This window comes from Idiotropiscis lumnitzeri, chromosome 18 (assembly GCF_059441095.1).
Source record: "Idiotropiscis lumnitzeri isolate Australia: NSW breed Sydney's pygmy pipehorse chromosome 18, RoL_Ilum_1.0, whole genome shotgun sequence".
In the NCBI taxonomy this organism is placed as follows: Eukaryota; Metazoa; Chordata; class Actinopteri; order Syngnathiformes; family Syngnathidae; genus Idiotropiscis; species Idiotropiscis lumnitzeri.
The window spans coordinates 6409674-6425374 of NC_142408.1; the positions used below are offsets into that span (position 1 = coordinate 6409674).

The window sequence follows — 15701 nt, forward strand, 5'->3', positions numbered from 1 at the left end:
CCATTTCTCAACTGGGAAGTGGGAATAGAGCCCAAAAAGGGAGAACCATAAATCCTTTTGCAAACAGTGAACCGTTAATTTCCAAGGAATTAATAAAGTAAAAATGGAAACCATTTCATGTCTTCAGTCTTTGTTAAGAAAAATATGAAAATAAAAACATGGGAGCACAGTCAGTTGTTGAATGCGTGTTCTTGACGAACATTATTTCAAAGAACAACAACAGGGCTCCAATGTTTAAAATCAGGCAAGTAACACAGAGAAAGAATCTAAAAAAAATGTATTTGTCCAATTTAGTTTAGTTTGTGGCGGAATCTCATTCAATCTGGTTGAAGTCACTGTTCCAGATTCATCTAGCTCATGTTGAAAGTGCAGCTGGAGAACTGCTCGGGCAAGAAATGCACACATGACTACAACCTGAACAAGGTTAAATGAAAAACAGAAAATAATTGAGAAGCACTGCTTTCCATCATGAGGCACCTGCTCCCCCATGTGGTCACTTTGTGTCAGTACAACCTCTACCGCCGCATCTTTTCAACCCGACGCAGCAGATATCCGCACACCCACTTAGAAAACAGAACTGGCGCACTTCCTTTCGCTGTTACCTCCTTGCTCGAGAGCGGGTACATCCATTGCTCCTTGCTTTAAATGATAAATAACACCCCCCCCTCCCAAAAAAAAAAAAAAACACTCCTCCACATTATCTAGGACACCAAGTCACAATCATACAATGAGAATGTTTTAATTCCAAATATTTATGATACAGTTGTTGCTCTCTTTCGAGCACGTCTTGCAATAAGATGTGTGATGCGCAGAAGGCAAATGGAAAAAGTTGTGAGACAACAAATAAATTAAGACATGAAAGCATTCAGAGATGAACAAATCACAACTTCAACTGCCAGTTTCATTGAAATGCGTGTGCAGTGATTGCCTTTCAAATCTAGATTGGATCATCCAAATGATTAGTTACTTGAATTGTAACACCGTCGAGATGAACTTGTAAAGTAACCCAGTAACGCAACAGGTAGGAAATTAAAGCTTACGTTCTAAGTTTGGGTATTTATGTGCATATTGACAAATTGTTTGATTATAATGCAACATCTCCACCACAAGCGTCAAACTTGAGACCCTTGGGCAAGATGCAATTAAGCAAGATGTTGCAGCGATTATTCGGCTTCCCCAACAAAATATATTATGTAAGAGACAGAAAGAGCAACTGTCTCACGTTCTATAGCCACACGTTTGGAATGTAAACAAACATGGAGCAGTTCAGTTTCTGGCACATTGACATCATCCGGCGGAATTTAAAGAGTCTTTTTTGCACTTTTCAGTGGGAGCCAAAGTAATAACCAAAGCCATGATTAGTATTTTCATGGCGTAACAATTCACACTGTTACTCTTGAACTAGTTGGCATCCCAAATATTTACTGATGTTGCATTTAAAATAAAAAATTTAAAAAAAGATTTCATCTGCTGATGGTTCATTTGAAATGTCGTTAAATCTGTACACACAAAAGATAAGCAGTAAGTTTGTAACATTACCAGACCGCAGATGAAGCAAACTACACCCTTAACCCCAGTGTAGGTGTTTTAAACAAGATTTGTGGAAAACGACGATGTGGCGCACAATGAAAACACGTTTGACACCCCCGCACTGTCCTGCAGCGTCAATTACAAAACAAAACTCTGGAAAGGTCCATTTTCTTTCTCAGATGGTGTAAGTGTAACCGAATGAAATGTCAACTGAGTGCATTTACGCTGCGGATTTATGAGGTACTTGTGGTTATCAACAAACAAATGAAGAGTTTGTCACCATCACACATTCAGAATGTAAAAAATGTTCTTGGTAAAAAAAAACGTGTTTTTTTTTTTTTTTTGTGCAAGTCGTAAGAAAACCAATCCCTGATAAACACGAATAAAAACGGCGCAGCCTTACCACGTCCTCCTGTTCCACGTCATCACTAACACGCTTTGCGGGAAAGTCCACCTTTAAACGGCGCGTGACACAGGGTGGCATTGTGAGAACACGTTGTTCGGCCGGCATTCGCCTGTCCGTCGCCTCGCGACGCTCTAGAGCTCGTCCCGGTAGGAGGCCGACAGCATCTCGGGGGTCGGTACGCCACCCTTCAGAGTCTTGTGCGAGCCCCTCCAGTCGGTACGCACGGCATCGTCGTCCCACAGCGTGGACGTCTCGGTGTCGCTCACCCACTGCGGGTCGCCGGCGTAGTGGCACGGCTGCACCAGGAGCGGCCGGGTGCTGAAGGTTTGTAAGTTCCTGTTGGGGAAGTGGGACTTGTAGTCCTCGCTGTGAGGGGAGAGAAGGCAAGTTTATTTTTGGGAAGGTCGTAGCTTTTTAAGGGAGTAGGAGGGACACAATGTGAAGAAAAAAAAAAAAGAAGAAAATAAAAATAAAACGTTTATGGTGGTAAGATGAAAATTTTAGTTTAGTAAAATTGTGGCTTTAGCCTTAATTTTTTAAATGAAGATAGTTTCATATTACAACCCTTTTTTAAAGAAAGTTTCAATTTGATTGATTTAGATTTTTAGTCAAATTTAATAATCTCTTTTTTTTTTTAAATTCCGCTTTGTCTAATATTGTCTGGGTAATGTTAGTATATTATAACAATCATTTAATTTCTATAAAATTAAGAATTATTTCATTTGAGTATTTTTAAAGGCAAATTATTATACATCTTTATTTTGATAAAAATAAAGACTTTTTACAACTTCATCCTCATAATTTCTTTTTTCTTTATTATTTCAACATTTATTGCAGCCAATGTACTTATTTGTTCTCATAACGCAATGACTTTTGTTTTTCCATCGAGTGTGTCCCCTTTATATCCACCATACGCTCAAGAACATGAAGGCCAAATGTGGCGCTCAAATGTGCTGCGTAGTTATTATTCAGCTCGTCGTGGATAAGCAAAGCGTGTTGAATTTGAATCCCAGAGGCGGCTGGCTATCATCCATTTTTCCACACATGTTCGAGAACACGGACACAGCCGAGCCTTCTGGCGTGCTGGCGTCTCAAATATTTCAACCCTTGCGTGTGTGTGTTATGGATCGCATTCACTCGGCGGCAGTACGGCCAAAAATGCGACAGGGAGGCTTTTGTGGGATCAACAGGACGTTGGGAATGCAGGCAAATACGGGAAAGAAAAAAAAAAGTGTTGAGAGAGACCAGATGATAAGGATACATACTTGGGATGTTTGTCATACATGATGGGCAGGAATTCGTCGACGGGCAGCATCTTGGAAAGCGGCTCAGCATTGAGCAGCTTTTGTGCACCTTGCTGGGAAATGGCGTAAGAGAGGGTCCAGTAGGAATAGTCGGCCACCACCAGGTTGTGGACGTCGTCCACCGCTTCCTCTTTTGCGGGGTTCACCTGCTTCCTGCCAAAGTATCTGTGGCCAAGAAAAGCAGCAGGAAGAAAAAGGAATGCTTTGATTGTGTGGTTCGAAGTTTTGGGGTTTATGTTGGACTTCCTGTTTGCAGTTAGCGCGCCCATCTTATAAAAAAAAAAAAAAAAAAAAACTCTCACTTTGTTCAAGGTAATAAAAGATGTCTCACATGAGGTCCCAGTCCAGCTCCACCTTTTCCACCTCCTCCATCAGCCGCAGGACTCGTCGTTTAAAGTTGGCCTGGAAGCGCACGTCGTCCTCGAGCACCAGAGCCTTGTCCAGCTGCATGTCCACCATCTGGAGAAAACAACAGCAACAGTCCAACCTGGCGGCCAAAAACATTCCCGTTTATTATTGAGCATGTTTGCTGATGTTACCTCCTTCCAGATGTAGAAGTGGCTGAGGAAGCAGCCCACCTCCCCTTTGGTGAGCGTACGTCCCGAGAACGGGTCGTAGTAGCCCGGTAGTAAGTCCACCCCCAGAATCTTGATGTCACTGCTGTTCAGTGCACTGCGCACACACACACACACAAAAATGTAGTACCAAGTTGGATATTTCCACAAACAACACTGAAGTACTATCCAAGTGACATTTCATGATTGCACGCGGCACAAGAGGAAGGGACCGTTTCAGGTTTTATTCCGGAGGGGGTTGCATTGGTCCAACGTCCTTCAAACGGATTTTCGGATTTCTGTAAGCGAGTACTCACTTTCCATCCACGGCGTCGACCACCTTGACGTCAATCTCCAGCTCATTCAGGGAGAACAACATCCTGTCTCTGCGGTCAGGGCGCCGACGCAAATTAATCAGGTAAATCTAGGAGCGAGAAAGAGAAAAAATAAATAAAAAAAAAATAAATAAAAAAAAAAGAAGTGGGAGGATGTTTATCCCCCCGGACAGTACGGTGGATACTTTGAATTATTTGATTGGTTCAAAGTTTTGCCGAACAATCTTTCCTTCCATAATAAATAAATGATAAAAAGCAACAACAAAAAAAAAGGACGCTAAACTATTGACAATAATCATACAATTTTCAAGCTTAAGAAAAGTTTCTATTGCTTCTTACAAAAGAATCAAATAATTCACTCGAGTCGCTCGGCACTTAAAAGGAGCGGGCGATGCATTTACCTCATCAAAGCCCATGAGGTCTCGCTGCTTGGGGGACACGTGGACGTATCGAGACGGCTTCATAGGAGGGCCTTCAACTATTGGAAAAGCCACAACACTAAAGACACCTCGGCTGCATTTTGTGGATGAGAAAGAAGGCGACGCAAGATTTGGATTTGGAGCTTACTCATGGACTCCAAGTGGACGTGGACGAAGTTGAGGCGATCGTCCTCCACAGTGTGGTGAGGTTTGGCCGGGATATTCAAGTAGCCGTAGCGCTCCTTGTTGCACAGGTACATCTGAATGGCTGAATCCAAGAATGACAAAATAAAGACACCAGCGTGATGTCAAATTCACACGGCATCAGTTCGTTTGCAAACCTGCAGCTCGACACGAGAAGGCAAAGACGATGATGTCGTCGTAGGGCCACGAGTACTCCTTGTGAGGAGGGTAGAAAGCCAGTGTCTTCATTCCCTCCTTCCGCAAGTCCAGCAACATGGTGGAGTGCACCATGGGGACGGGGAAACAGCCCAAGCGCTGGCGGTTACGGGTCGGAAAATACTCGGCTGTCCTTCGATAATAGCCCTAAAAAAAAAATTTAAAAAAAAGAAAAAAGAGAATTTGAAAACAAAAGCAAACTTTTCGAAGGAGATGTTGCCTGTCACGTTGCGCCTGACCTGCGGCGTTATTCCACACCAGTAGTTGGAGTACGCTCCCTGAGAGTCCAGCATGGGGGCGATGACTGACTTGTTCTCGGCTATCAGCAGGTTGAGCGCGTCAGGGTTGGTCAGGATGTTGTCGGCATCTGCAAACTGAAACAATCATGTCATTTTAGGCAAATATTTCCTGGTTTGTGGGTGATGACGCAAGATGTTTGGAATAGACGAAGAAGACGCTACAATTTGCATTCAAGGGATGAGAGAATGCTTCTAAAGTCACTCAGACAAATGAAAAATGTTGGTATTCCAAAAATAAAAAATAAAATAAAATAAATTACACAAAACAGGACACTAGCAGATTCTGGGGCAAAAGGAACACTTCTACTGTGATTAAATAAAATGAAGATTTGATTCAGGTGCAAATAATTCATCTAGAAAATTTACTGGCATCTCTGATTTAAAGAAAAAAAAAAAAACGGTAAATATTTGTTTCCCAGTGTAATTTAGAGATCCAGTTTTTGTATTTATGTAGCCACCCCCCCGTCAATAAAGTCTTGCTTAATCCAGCTCAACCACAAACAACATTTCATCCTTATGCGTCCATACTTGGCGGAGTCGTGTTCCCTCCTCAAAGGCGCAGTTGTGTTACGTACCAGGATGTAGTCGGCCCAGCGTTTCCTGGCAAAGTTGAGCGCCGCCTGCTTGAGCTTCATCACATACTCGTATCTGCTGTTAGGCCAGTGTTTTGGGCCCAGCTCGCCCACATAGGACCTGAAATGAGGCATTGGAAACATTCACATTTCTGGAAAGGGGGGCAGAAGACAGAATGAGTTGGAGATGATTTAACCTGGACTGAAATTGAAAGCTTACACAGGTTGCTCCATGGGCCTCCACTCCACATAATGGTAGAATTTCTGCATGACGGTGAGCCACTCTTTCAGCATGGCTGTGGTGTTATCGGCATTGTGATCTGTAGCTGCCCTGAGGAGCACACAAATATCGCCACAATGTCGCCACGGTTCTGAGAAAAATTCTTCTTAACTGACCCCTAAACAACTTCAAACATCACAGAGAAATCAATTCCAACCCCTTCCCGTGTGGTTTCTATCAAACGCCGCACACCAAAACCAGCACACATTTCTTCACCCCATTCCCAACAAGTGACTTATGAGTTCCACGTGACTCATTTGTGCACACTTCTGTTGCTAATCAGCGTTACTGCTCCGTGCCAAATGATTGTTGTGTGCATGATGTCCTATGACAAAGAATGCAAACGCCACACAGCCAAGACTCACAACCCAAACCTCAGAACTGTGAGGCAGACATGCAAACGACTAGCTCACAGTGCAACGCTGGCCCGCATCCATCCATTCATTCATTGTCTATAGCACTTGATGCCCTCATAGCATTCACAGGTGAGTTGGAGCCCAAGTGGGGTACACCCTTGACTTCAGAATCACGCCTATTGGACCATTAGCAGTCTAAACCAAACATGCACGTTTTGGGATTGTTACAGGAATAGTCAGTACTCTCTAAAGAGATGGTTAAACACGAATTTAATAAACACAGAACCTGAAAGATGAGAGGCAGACGTGCCAACTGCTCAGGTACAGAAGATTCGATTGATATTGTGTCATTTCTGCATTTAAAATATGTGCCTCAACTCATGAAAGAGATTTCCAACAAACATGAATCCAAAAAGGATTCGCATTGCTTCCTCAAAAATGTCACAGCAATTTAGTCTGGAGACCCCTAAAAAAAACGACCCATATTGGGCGTCGAACCGAAGTTGGACGAAGTGGAGCCAAAAGTAGAATTTGCGCTAACATTGAGCTTGCGGGCAGCAAGAACTGACTTTGTGTCTTTTACCACACATGTTGAAAGGCAAAAAACGGATGGACCCACCACACCGAGATGCGATCTTTCGGGTAGTCGAGCCTCTCCAAGGCTCCGAGGTAGTAAGGCAGGGAGTGAGCTGCGTTCCTCGCTATGATGGCGACCACCACCGTCGGGAGCTGCATTCGCGACTCCTCGGGAGATCGCTCCTCGGAGAAGTAGCATCGGGTAGGGACCACCAGGACCCCGAAAACAAAAAAAAGGTAGCGGAGAAACATGGCGAAACGAGCTGCGAATATTCTCCTTCGTCTTCTTCTGGAACGAAAGAAGGAAGGAGAACAGGCAGCTGCCGGACGCGTCAGCAGTCCAAGTTACCACAAAAAAAAGGGAAAAAAAGAGGGCATTCCCAAGTTTCCAAGCCCCTTTTTTTCTTTTTAAGCATACAAGTTAGAACATTTCCCCTCTTCTCGGCTTACAACTTCCGCCTATGTAACTATAATTCCATGCCACTATAAATGAAGTGACAAAATGCTAGAATCTGGTCGAAAAACTAATGTCACGTTTTGAAAGTATTCTCTGGTATATAAAACGTGTTGTGGTATCTTGTAACGTCCACGTTATCGTCGATAGTTGGTTTAGATAGTTTCTTTCTTTTAAAAAGTGAAATATGCAACGTGGAAACGAAATCGGGCTTGAGGGAAAAGCTGCAGTTCATTAAGGTGACGTCACAAGTAATCGCAGCTGCAGTTGCAAGGATTGGCCACAGTGAGGTGCCGTTGACCAATTGGAAAGCTCCAGAGTACTGCAGTGGGCTCCGTGACAAATGCAATGCTTCATACGACGGTCCCGACATACGACACTTTGAGGCGACCTCACGAGGCAAAAAAAAGGCACAGTACCACTGCAGTTTACTTATATTATATAAATTTCGTTTTTGTTTTGCTTAATTGTTTTTATCTACAACAAACAACAACCAAAAAATCCCATGATAATTTATCGTTCAAAAAAGTTATAACAGTTTGTTATTACAATTATGTTCATAAAATTCCAGGGAGAATTTGTGAAATAAAGTAGTGGCAATATTTGGGATTAGCTCATTATTTTCTTTATTGCTATGTTCAGTTTCATGATTGTGCCATTCCAAATTGCCTAGTAATTTAGTTTGAATCCCATTAAAATGGGTTTTGCCTGATTAAAACATATTTTACAAAATCTGCCAGGCCAATTAAACTTATGAGCACGACTGCATGTATTTTTATTCCATTATTTTTTGACCAGTGTTTCCCTACTAGGGTGCTGTCAAAGCACTGCTTGTTCTCTGTCTCAAAAATGATCATCATTATGTGGACTCATCTCATAATACCGACAGTATTACAAGAAAAAAAAACATGTCCACGTATTTCCTCAAAACGGGGCACAATAAAATATTACATTAAGAACGGGAGTGACAGTCATCCTATGAATACCAGATTAGGTTGTCTTTATTATGGACTCCGTCACAAAAATATTGAAATACAATGAACGATTAACACAATGTCACATAAATCTAAAGTTGCCTCAGGTGTAATAAATGAAGTGTTCCCATGCAACACAATGAAGAGTAGCATTAGCATCCATGTTATAGTGCTAATACAACCAACCAGGACACCTTGATGAGTCTGAGTTGCCATGGCAACCACAACGCTACTATTCAAATTACGCTGAGGCAGTGTAGCATCAACTGGTGGCTTTAACTCAGTAATATTACATATCTTTACGTTAATAGCGACAGCGATGTTGTCGTTATTTTTTTATTGAGAAAATTGCAGCACTATTAGTCTTTTTTTTTTTTTTGGTCCATAGCATTTTGTGTTAGCATTTAGCAAACAGACTTTCAAAAGGTATGTAATTTGATTAAATACTCAATGTGCATTTTTTAAATCTTAAACGTCAACTATTAACTTTAACAGTGACAACTTTATTCTTGAAACTTGACATCTTCTTATAACACTGCAAGTTTTACATCCCGAATTACGACTTGGCAGGCTTCCAGCATAAGCCATGGCAGCTACGGCTGACAATAGCAGCGTCGGCCATCAAAAGGGTCATTTGTGTGGACAGGTCAGGGGTTGAGGGTCAAACTTCTCCTTTTCATGACACCCCGAGTGTCGCCACGCTCACACACCAGCGCACACCAGCGCACACACGTATGTCAGGGGGCCACTTTCCCAGCGTTCGGTGGCTGCGAGCGAGCTGGGAGAGTTCAACCTCGGGTGCACTAACTTTTCACAGCGAGGTCAAGGGTGGCGCTGGCGTTTATGCGCGGGGGTGTGTGAATGCGGGGGCATTAGGGAAAGGAAAAAGTTGGAGAAAGGATCCAAGACAAAAAGAAATTCATCATTGTTTGGCTAAAAAAAAACACATTGAGCCTCACTTGACCTCACCTGACATGTTTAAAGAGAGAGTTCAGCTAAATGACACACATTACAACACACAATTTGCAGATTGTGTTGGGTTAAATAAAAAAAAAAGAGAAAACCCGACACACGTTGGCCAAAATATTAAGCTGTTTACGTAACCTACTACGTACAACTTTTTATCGTTGTAGTTACACAACTTAAGATAAAAATGAAAAGAAAATTGATATTGTCTTAATATAAAACCTTATAGTTACTTTAGAAATAATACATTATCTGCGATTGGCTGGTGACCAGTTGAGGGTGTACCCCGTCCACTGCCCGAAGACTGCTGGGAAAGACTCCAGCACCCCCGTGACCCTCGTGAGGAGAAGCGAAAAAAATCATACATGGATGGATAATACAATATATCCTGTTATTGCAACGTTTTTAGCGTTACATCGATGTCTCTTAATTATCACGCAGTAACTCACGATTTGTGAAATATGAGTTAAGCAGCAATATCCGCTTGTTTTCAGCCATGACCGGCGGCAGCCATTTTGTGACTTACCGCAGACTGAAAATGATATCACATTTGCTCATGGCTAAGCTAACGACCAATCACGGCTCACCTGTTTTCTGAAGCCGAACCCTGAGCTACTGTGATGTCATTTTCAGTCGACAGAAGTGACAAAATGGCTGCCGTCTGCTTAACTCGTATTCCTCAACCGCAAAATTAATCAGAATGCCGTGTTAAGACTAATGAAGGTGCTTAGAACATTTTAGCGCAAATCATTTTGGAAGGTGGTTGGTCGACTTGATACTTGGAAATGAAAACTTGTTTTAGCTGGATATTTAGGAATTCTATTCTCATCTATTTTTCTAGGGAAAAAATGGGAATTTAGGTTGTTCTTTTAATATGACATTTTATGTGTCACAATTAGACTACAACCCCCCCCCCCCCCTTCTAAACGGTGGCTATCTATACTCCGTCTTTGTACACGTTAAACCGTGCCTCTTGTGTGTGTTCAGATCAACTGCGTATGGTCATCCGAGATCCATGACATTCTCCTGAGCTTCCAGGACCTTTATTGCTGCGGCAATAATCAATAACGCTCCCACAGAGACGTCTTTTTGGCCCGGGTGGGTCAATAGCTGTCACTCAGGGTCTGAGCCGAGGCACGTACCGTCTTACTCAGCAGCTATAGAGCGCTCGCTCGGTCTGCTATGGCGACACCCACTCCCCGACGCATCTCCGTAGTGTCATGTTTGCAACATTCAAAGACCCACATACCGTACTCGAATACTCTTCATGACGAATACTCTTCGCGACTGAAAAATGCAAACAGATGAAAAACAAGTGAGTCACTTATGGAATGTTTTTCAAGTGAATTGTTTGTGAAATTTGTTTCTAAATCGTTTTACATTTTTAAGATAGTTTCTGAAAACACTCTTCTCTGATGCAGTTTTCCACACTTGTTTTGGGCGAGGCTAAAATAGGGGCACCGATTTAGCCACGCCCCTAAAAAAAGATGCACTTGCCTCTACCCGACTGTATACAAATTTGAGCACTTTCATTCGCTTTAGTAGTTATCAGGTTCAATTGCAAGTAATTTAATTATTATTATTATTATTATTATTATTATTATTATTATTATTATTATTATTAGTATTATTATTATTATTATTATTATTATTATCATTATCATTATTATTATTATTATTATTATTATTATTATTATTATTATTATTATTATCATTATCATTATTATTATTATTTTTATTATTATTATTATTATTATTAGGCTCAATTCTATGCCTACACCCCGAAAATGTAAATTTTTACACACGCTCTATGAATTGACCAGCAAAGAGTTTGCATCTGCCAGCCCAGAGGAAGCCTAAAATCTGTTAGCTTGCAAGCTAGCTGCTGGCATTCGCCTCTCGGAAAGTCCCGCAACAACTGCTCGGATTTATTCCAGCCCTATCTATCACTACAAACATGCACGGGATGTGCAGGCCACAAGAAAGTTGCGAGTGAAGATAAAGGCTTGATTTTACGTCATTTCAGAGCCTAATTTTATATACTCGGCTATTTTCTTTTTCATTTACTCGGCGATGGCACTTTTATTGAATTAAAAATGCATTGAACACACTTGGAGGTGAGCTGTCCAGCATATGATTCATGATGAAATGGCCTCAAATGATTCATGTAGCTCAGTTTAACATAAATAAATAAAGTGCAGATTAAGATATAAACTTGATGTATAGCGAGCATCTTTACATTACGCGTTACTCTCCGGATGACGCTGTCCACCCGCCCCGGTTGCTAGGCAACAGTGCAGGCAATGTCATGGCATGCGAAAGGGGGCGAGGAAGGTAGGTGTGTTTGTATGTGTGGTGTGGATTATTGGGGGGCGTGAAGAGAGGAGGAAGGGGGGCGAGGGTGGAGGAAAGAGTCACTTTTAATCCTTTAATGTGAGACATTATACCATGAGCTGATACTTCCTGGATTTAGTATTTGGAAGACACCAGGTGACGCTGTCTTGCTTCCCATTCCCGCTACCTCTTTTATATTTAACACAGAGGGATTTATTTGAGATTATTGTGTCAATTTCCGTCATGATTTTTTTTTTCATTGGTCAGCAGGGCAGTTACGTTTGAGTCCAACGAACTCTGCCCAGCAACAGGTGACAGTGCAAAAGTGTTGCTTTATTTCAGTGATTATTTCCGTCATCGGACGGTCAGAACATTTTTCATTAGCTTTTTTGTTTTTTGAGACGAAGGTAATAACCATCTTGCCTCTAATAGACGCCATGCTACAATTGGCCAACCGATGTTTCAGCTGTGGATGAAAAATAAACATGCCACTTCTCTGAAAGATTATGGAGGTAGATGGATATAAAAGCAAAGAGCGACCTCTTCAAGTTAATCAAAAAAAAAAAAAAAAAAAAGCCCCAAATCATCAGCAACATCAAACCAATTTTCCGATTCAAATCGATTTCGGTAAAATATTTTTGACATTGCCTCTCTATAGCGCAGTTTGCCCTGTCACGGTGGGTCGGAAACATGTCCCCGGAGCATTATATTATTTACCATTATTTCAAAATCCAAACAAATTGGAAGTCGACCAGGATCCTCGAGTGATTTGCTTTCATCTTTCGAGACCCTAGAAGTCCCGTAGCTTTGTAGCGTCGGTTTGCGATACTCTACCAATTTTGGTCGATTTCTCATTTTTAAGGAATCTTATCTCAACTGATTTAAGGGACTCCGTAATCTGCTCACCTGTCAATCATACCCCGACAACCATTCACACTTATGAAGAGTCATCAGTGAAAATATCATACATTACATCATTGTAGCGAGAGGGGATTTAACACTTCACATCGACTTTCCCAGTGTTAGAATGTTATCCTCATCAACGGGATGGAGATGCCTCTGGCCCGAGAATTCCCATGCGGCCTTTGTCCCCTCTCTCTACCCTTCTATCCCTGATCGGGATGGTTTGATGGCCCACCCTGCCGACGAGGCCTCCCTCTCCCCCTGCCAAGCCTTTTAGCCAGCGGGTTAAACATTGATTTGTGAATGGGGAGAGGCACAGTGGCCCCCGCGTGGAGCGCAGCAGTCCCCCACTGCTTCTGTGTGTACGCACACACACCGCCACAAAACACCACCAAGAGCATCGCTTGCCATAAAAGGCCTTCATTCAACAATGCTGGACGTGCCATACTGAGCGCTCGCATTTTCTTTGGCGCTGTTGCCATTTAGACAATGATAGTTGATTCTCTTAATCTCATTAATTGAAGACAAGTATGCGTAGCAATACCGGGGGAGATTTAGAGCCACATTCAGGATTATGGAAACTAAATAACAAAGTTGTGTTGATACGACAAAAAAATAAATAAAAATTATGACGATAAGTTTGTAATGTTACAAGAAAAAAAAATCTAAATATGATGACAATATTGTTGAATGATGCTTGGGAAAAAAAATATATTTTCCACTAATTAAATAAATTGTTACGAATAAGATTGAGAATCCACAATATGAAAATTGTGAGATTATGAGGAAAAAAAGTTACAGATTTACAATGTGCAGAGGAAAAGGTCTTAATAATATGAGAAAAAACGTCAGAATGTTACTGGAAAAAAGTAGATTTCCACGAGGACTCGGTACAGGTCGATCAAATTCAGCAAAAGCGCACGATCACTTTCGTTGTGAAAATAAGAAACTTTTTCTCAAATACATTTAACTTTATTCTCGTAAAATTATGATTTTAATTTCGGAAATATGTGAAATTTTTCCGCAAAAATTTACTACGTTATTCTCAGTAAAATTTTATCGAAAAAAAAAATTGAAACCCCCAAAAATATATATTTATTACATATAAAATGTCCTATTTTTAGCTCGAAAATATATGACTTTATTCTCATAAATTAAAATTTGAATCTAGAAAAGAGACACTTTTTAACCTCACAACTACGCAATTTTTTTTCTCGCAAGATTACGACTTTAATCTCAAATTATACCGAAATTTTTTCTCGAAAATATAACATTTGGAATCTCGTAACAACACCATTTTATTAATTTTAATTCCTACAATGTATAAGTCATACTTACTCATACATAAACTTTTTTGTTTCGGTTTTTATCTGGGCGGCCCTCATACTCATTCGTACCAAAACGTTTGCTCTTCAAAAGCATCGTCAAACAGAAGTCTAAAAATGCTTCGGAATTACTGTGCGAAAAAAGCTTTTGGCGAGTTCTTCCCGACGCGACATTTAATGTCGCTACGAGGTGAAAGCACTTGAAACGCCAACGACAAAGAAGGCGTTAAGGTGAGAGTGAAAGTTGAAACCTCTTGACTTCCTGGGTTTTCCCGCCTCAGGAGGAGTCGGCGCATGAAAAGGGCAAAGCGACGAAGGAGAGGACGCCGACGTTTGCTTTTCACCACTTTTGCAAGCTGCAAGAAAAGAGCAATGAATGAGTGACTGGCTGCATGAATGAGAGGCGGGCTGAGGCTGAAGAGGGGCTCTGGCCCTGCGGATCAGCAGAGGTTAACTCGGTTTCTCCACAGAGATGAAAAGGGGCGGAGGAGGAGGAGGAGGAGGAGGGGGGTGGATTGAGCTTTAAAGAGGAGGACCCCCTGCGCCCAGGGCGGGATCAGTCAGGATGATTTATTAGAGACACAAGAGAGAGGAGAGCCGAAGACGAAGAAGAAGAAGAAAAAGGGGTGAGATTTGGACTCCAACAAACGCTGCAGCGTTAGAAAGTGTTGAGACACTTTATTAGGTACACGGACACATTCCAGTACGAAAAGAGCCTTGACAAACATAACGGTCAGATGCCCGAACCCTAACGAGGGTCCACAAGTGGGCGAAATTGATTTTTTTTTTTTTTAAATGCTTTTAGACAAGCCACAAAGTTGGTTATGTTGGAGGGCGAGTTTCCTGGTGTTTGCGCTGTCATACTCATGACTGGCGAGTCCGGACTTGGGCACGATGTACAACGAGTGACGTCAGTGGCCCACCGTGAAAAAAAAAAAATATATAAATAAAAAATAATTTAATTAGAGACACTTTACCCTATTTTGACGTCCTTTTAAAAAGCTACAATCCTTGCATTTAATTTCCTATTCACATCTGCTTACCGCGATTTCCGGACTACAAAACACACCTGATTAAAAGCCACAACAGCTAAATTTAGACATTAACGGATTAGTACGTGAGGCGCTTCGGACGAATAGCTGCTGGTCTCCATGTTATTAAATGGGGAAGTATCTATTTTATAAACTCTGGGCAACACTTTTTACCCTCCCCAAAAATGCCAAACGCTGCTACAGTCAGAGCGTACCGGAAGCTTTTTCAGATCGTTGGCGCATGAGGCAAATTCACAGATGAGCTCGGAAAGGGGAGATGCTTGAATATCACTTTGCTCAAATGAAACGCAACATAAGATGCTTATTTTGGCTCTCAATTGCTTCTTCACATCGCAGCGTGTATCGTTTCAGTGTTTTTGCCCTCTCTTCTCTTTCTCTTTCACTCGTCTTCAGTTGAACTCTCAGTTAAAGGGCCAGTACACGCAACAGCATTACAACATTTCATTCTGCTCCGAGTGCAAATATTCGTATTCCAAACATGTGGCACTGGACCCGATTCGGGGCGATTAACGATCACTTAGCTTGCAACATTTCGGTGAACATTAATTTTCTTATCAAATATCAGTATTGGGGCGATACTGACCAGATCCAAAACCAAAGGCAACATAAAATCTGACATTGAGTATATAATATTTGACACTGCTACATTAAAAAGACATGACT

General features: G+C 41.6%; 1 protein-coding gene across 2 annotated transcripts; it reads right to left on the minus strand.

Moving 5' to 3' along the window:
• Positions 1-714: 714 nt before the first annotated feature.
• cercam (cerebral endothelial cell adhesion molecule) lies at positions 715-7487 on the minus strand. 2 transcript variants are annotated; one of them, XM_088281590.1, is made up of 12 exons: positions 7074-7487; positions 6039-6149; positions 5822-5939; positions 5187-5321; positions 4890-5094; positions 4697-4816; positions 4531-4607; positions 4112-4218; positions 3780-3912; positions 3572-3699; positions 3202-3405; positions 715-2302 (listed from the first exon to the last, which is right to left on the minus strand). In XM_088281590.1, exons 1-12 carry the CDS (start codon positions 7280-7282, stop codon positions 2068-2070), a joined length of 1782 nt encoding a protein of 593 aa, XP_088137716.1. In that variant the 5' UTR covers positions 7283-7487; the 3' UTR covers positions 715-2067. The 2 variants fall into 2 exon arrangements, with proteins under 2 accessions (XP_088137716.1, XP_088137718.1); XM_088281592.1 differs by having other exon boundaries at positions 6039-6144; positions 7074-7167.
• Positions 7488-15701: the final 8214 nt, after the last annotated feature.

What these genes read in the sequence shown, in the direction of transcription:
- cercam (XM_088281590.1), bottom strand. Translation starts at nt 7,282, where the DNA reads ATGTTTCTCCGCTACCTTTTTTTTGTTTTCGGGGTCCTGGTGGTCCCT. An exon ending in AGGCCCATGGAGCAACCTGT is followed by an intron (nt 5,940 to 6,038) that starts GTAAGCTTTCAA and finishes GCCTCATTTCAG; the next exon opens with GTCCTATGTGGGCGAGCTGG. An exon ending in CGTCCACTTGGAGTCCATGA is followed by an intron (nt 4,608 to 4,696) that starts GTAAGCTCCAAA and finishes CTTTTCCAATAG; the next exon opens with TTGAAGGCCCTCCTATGAAG.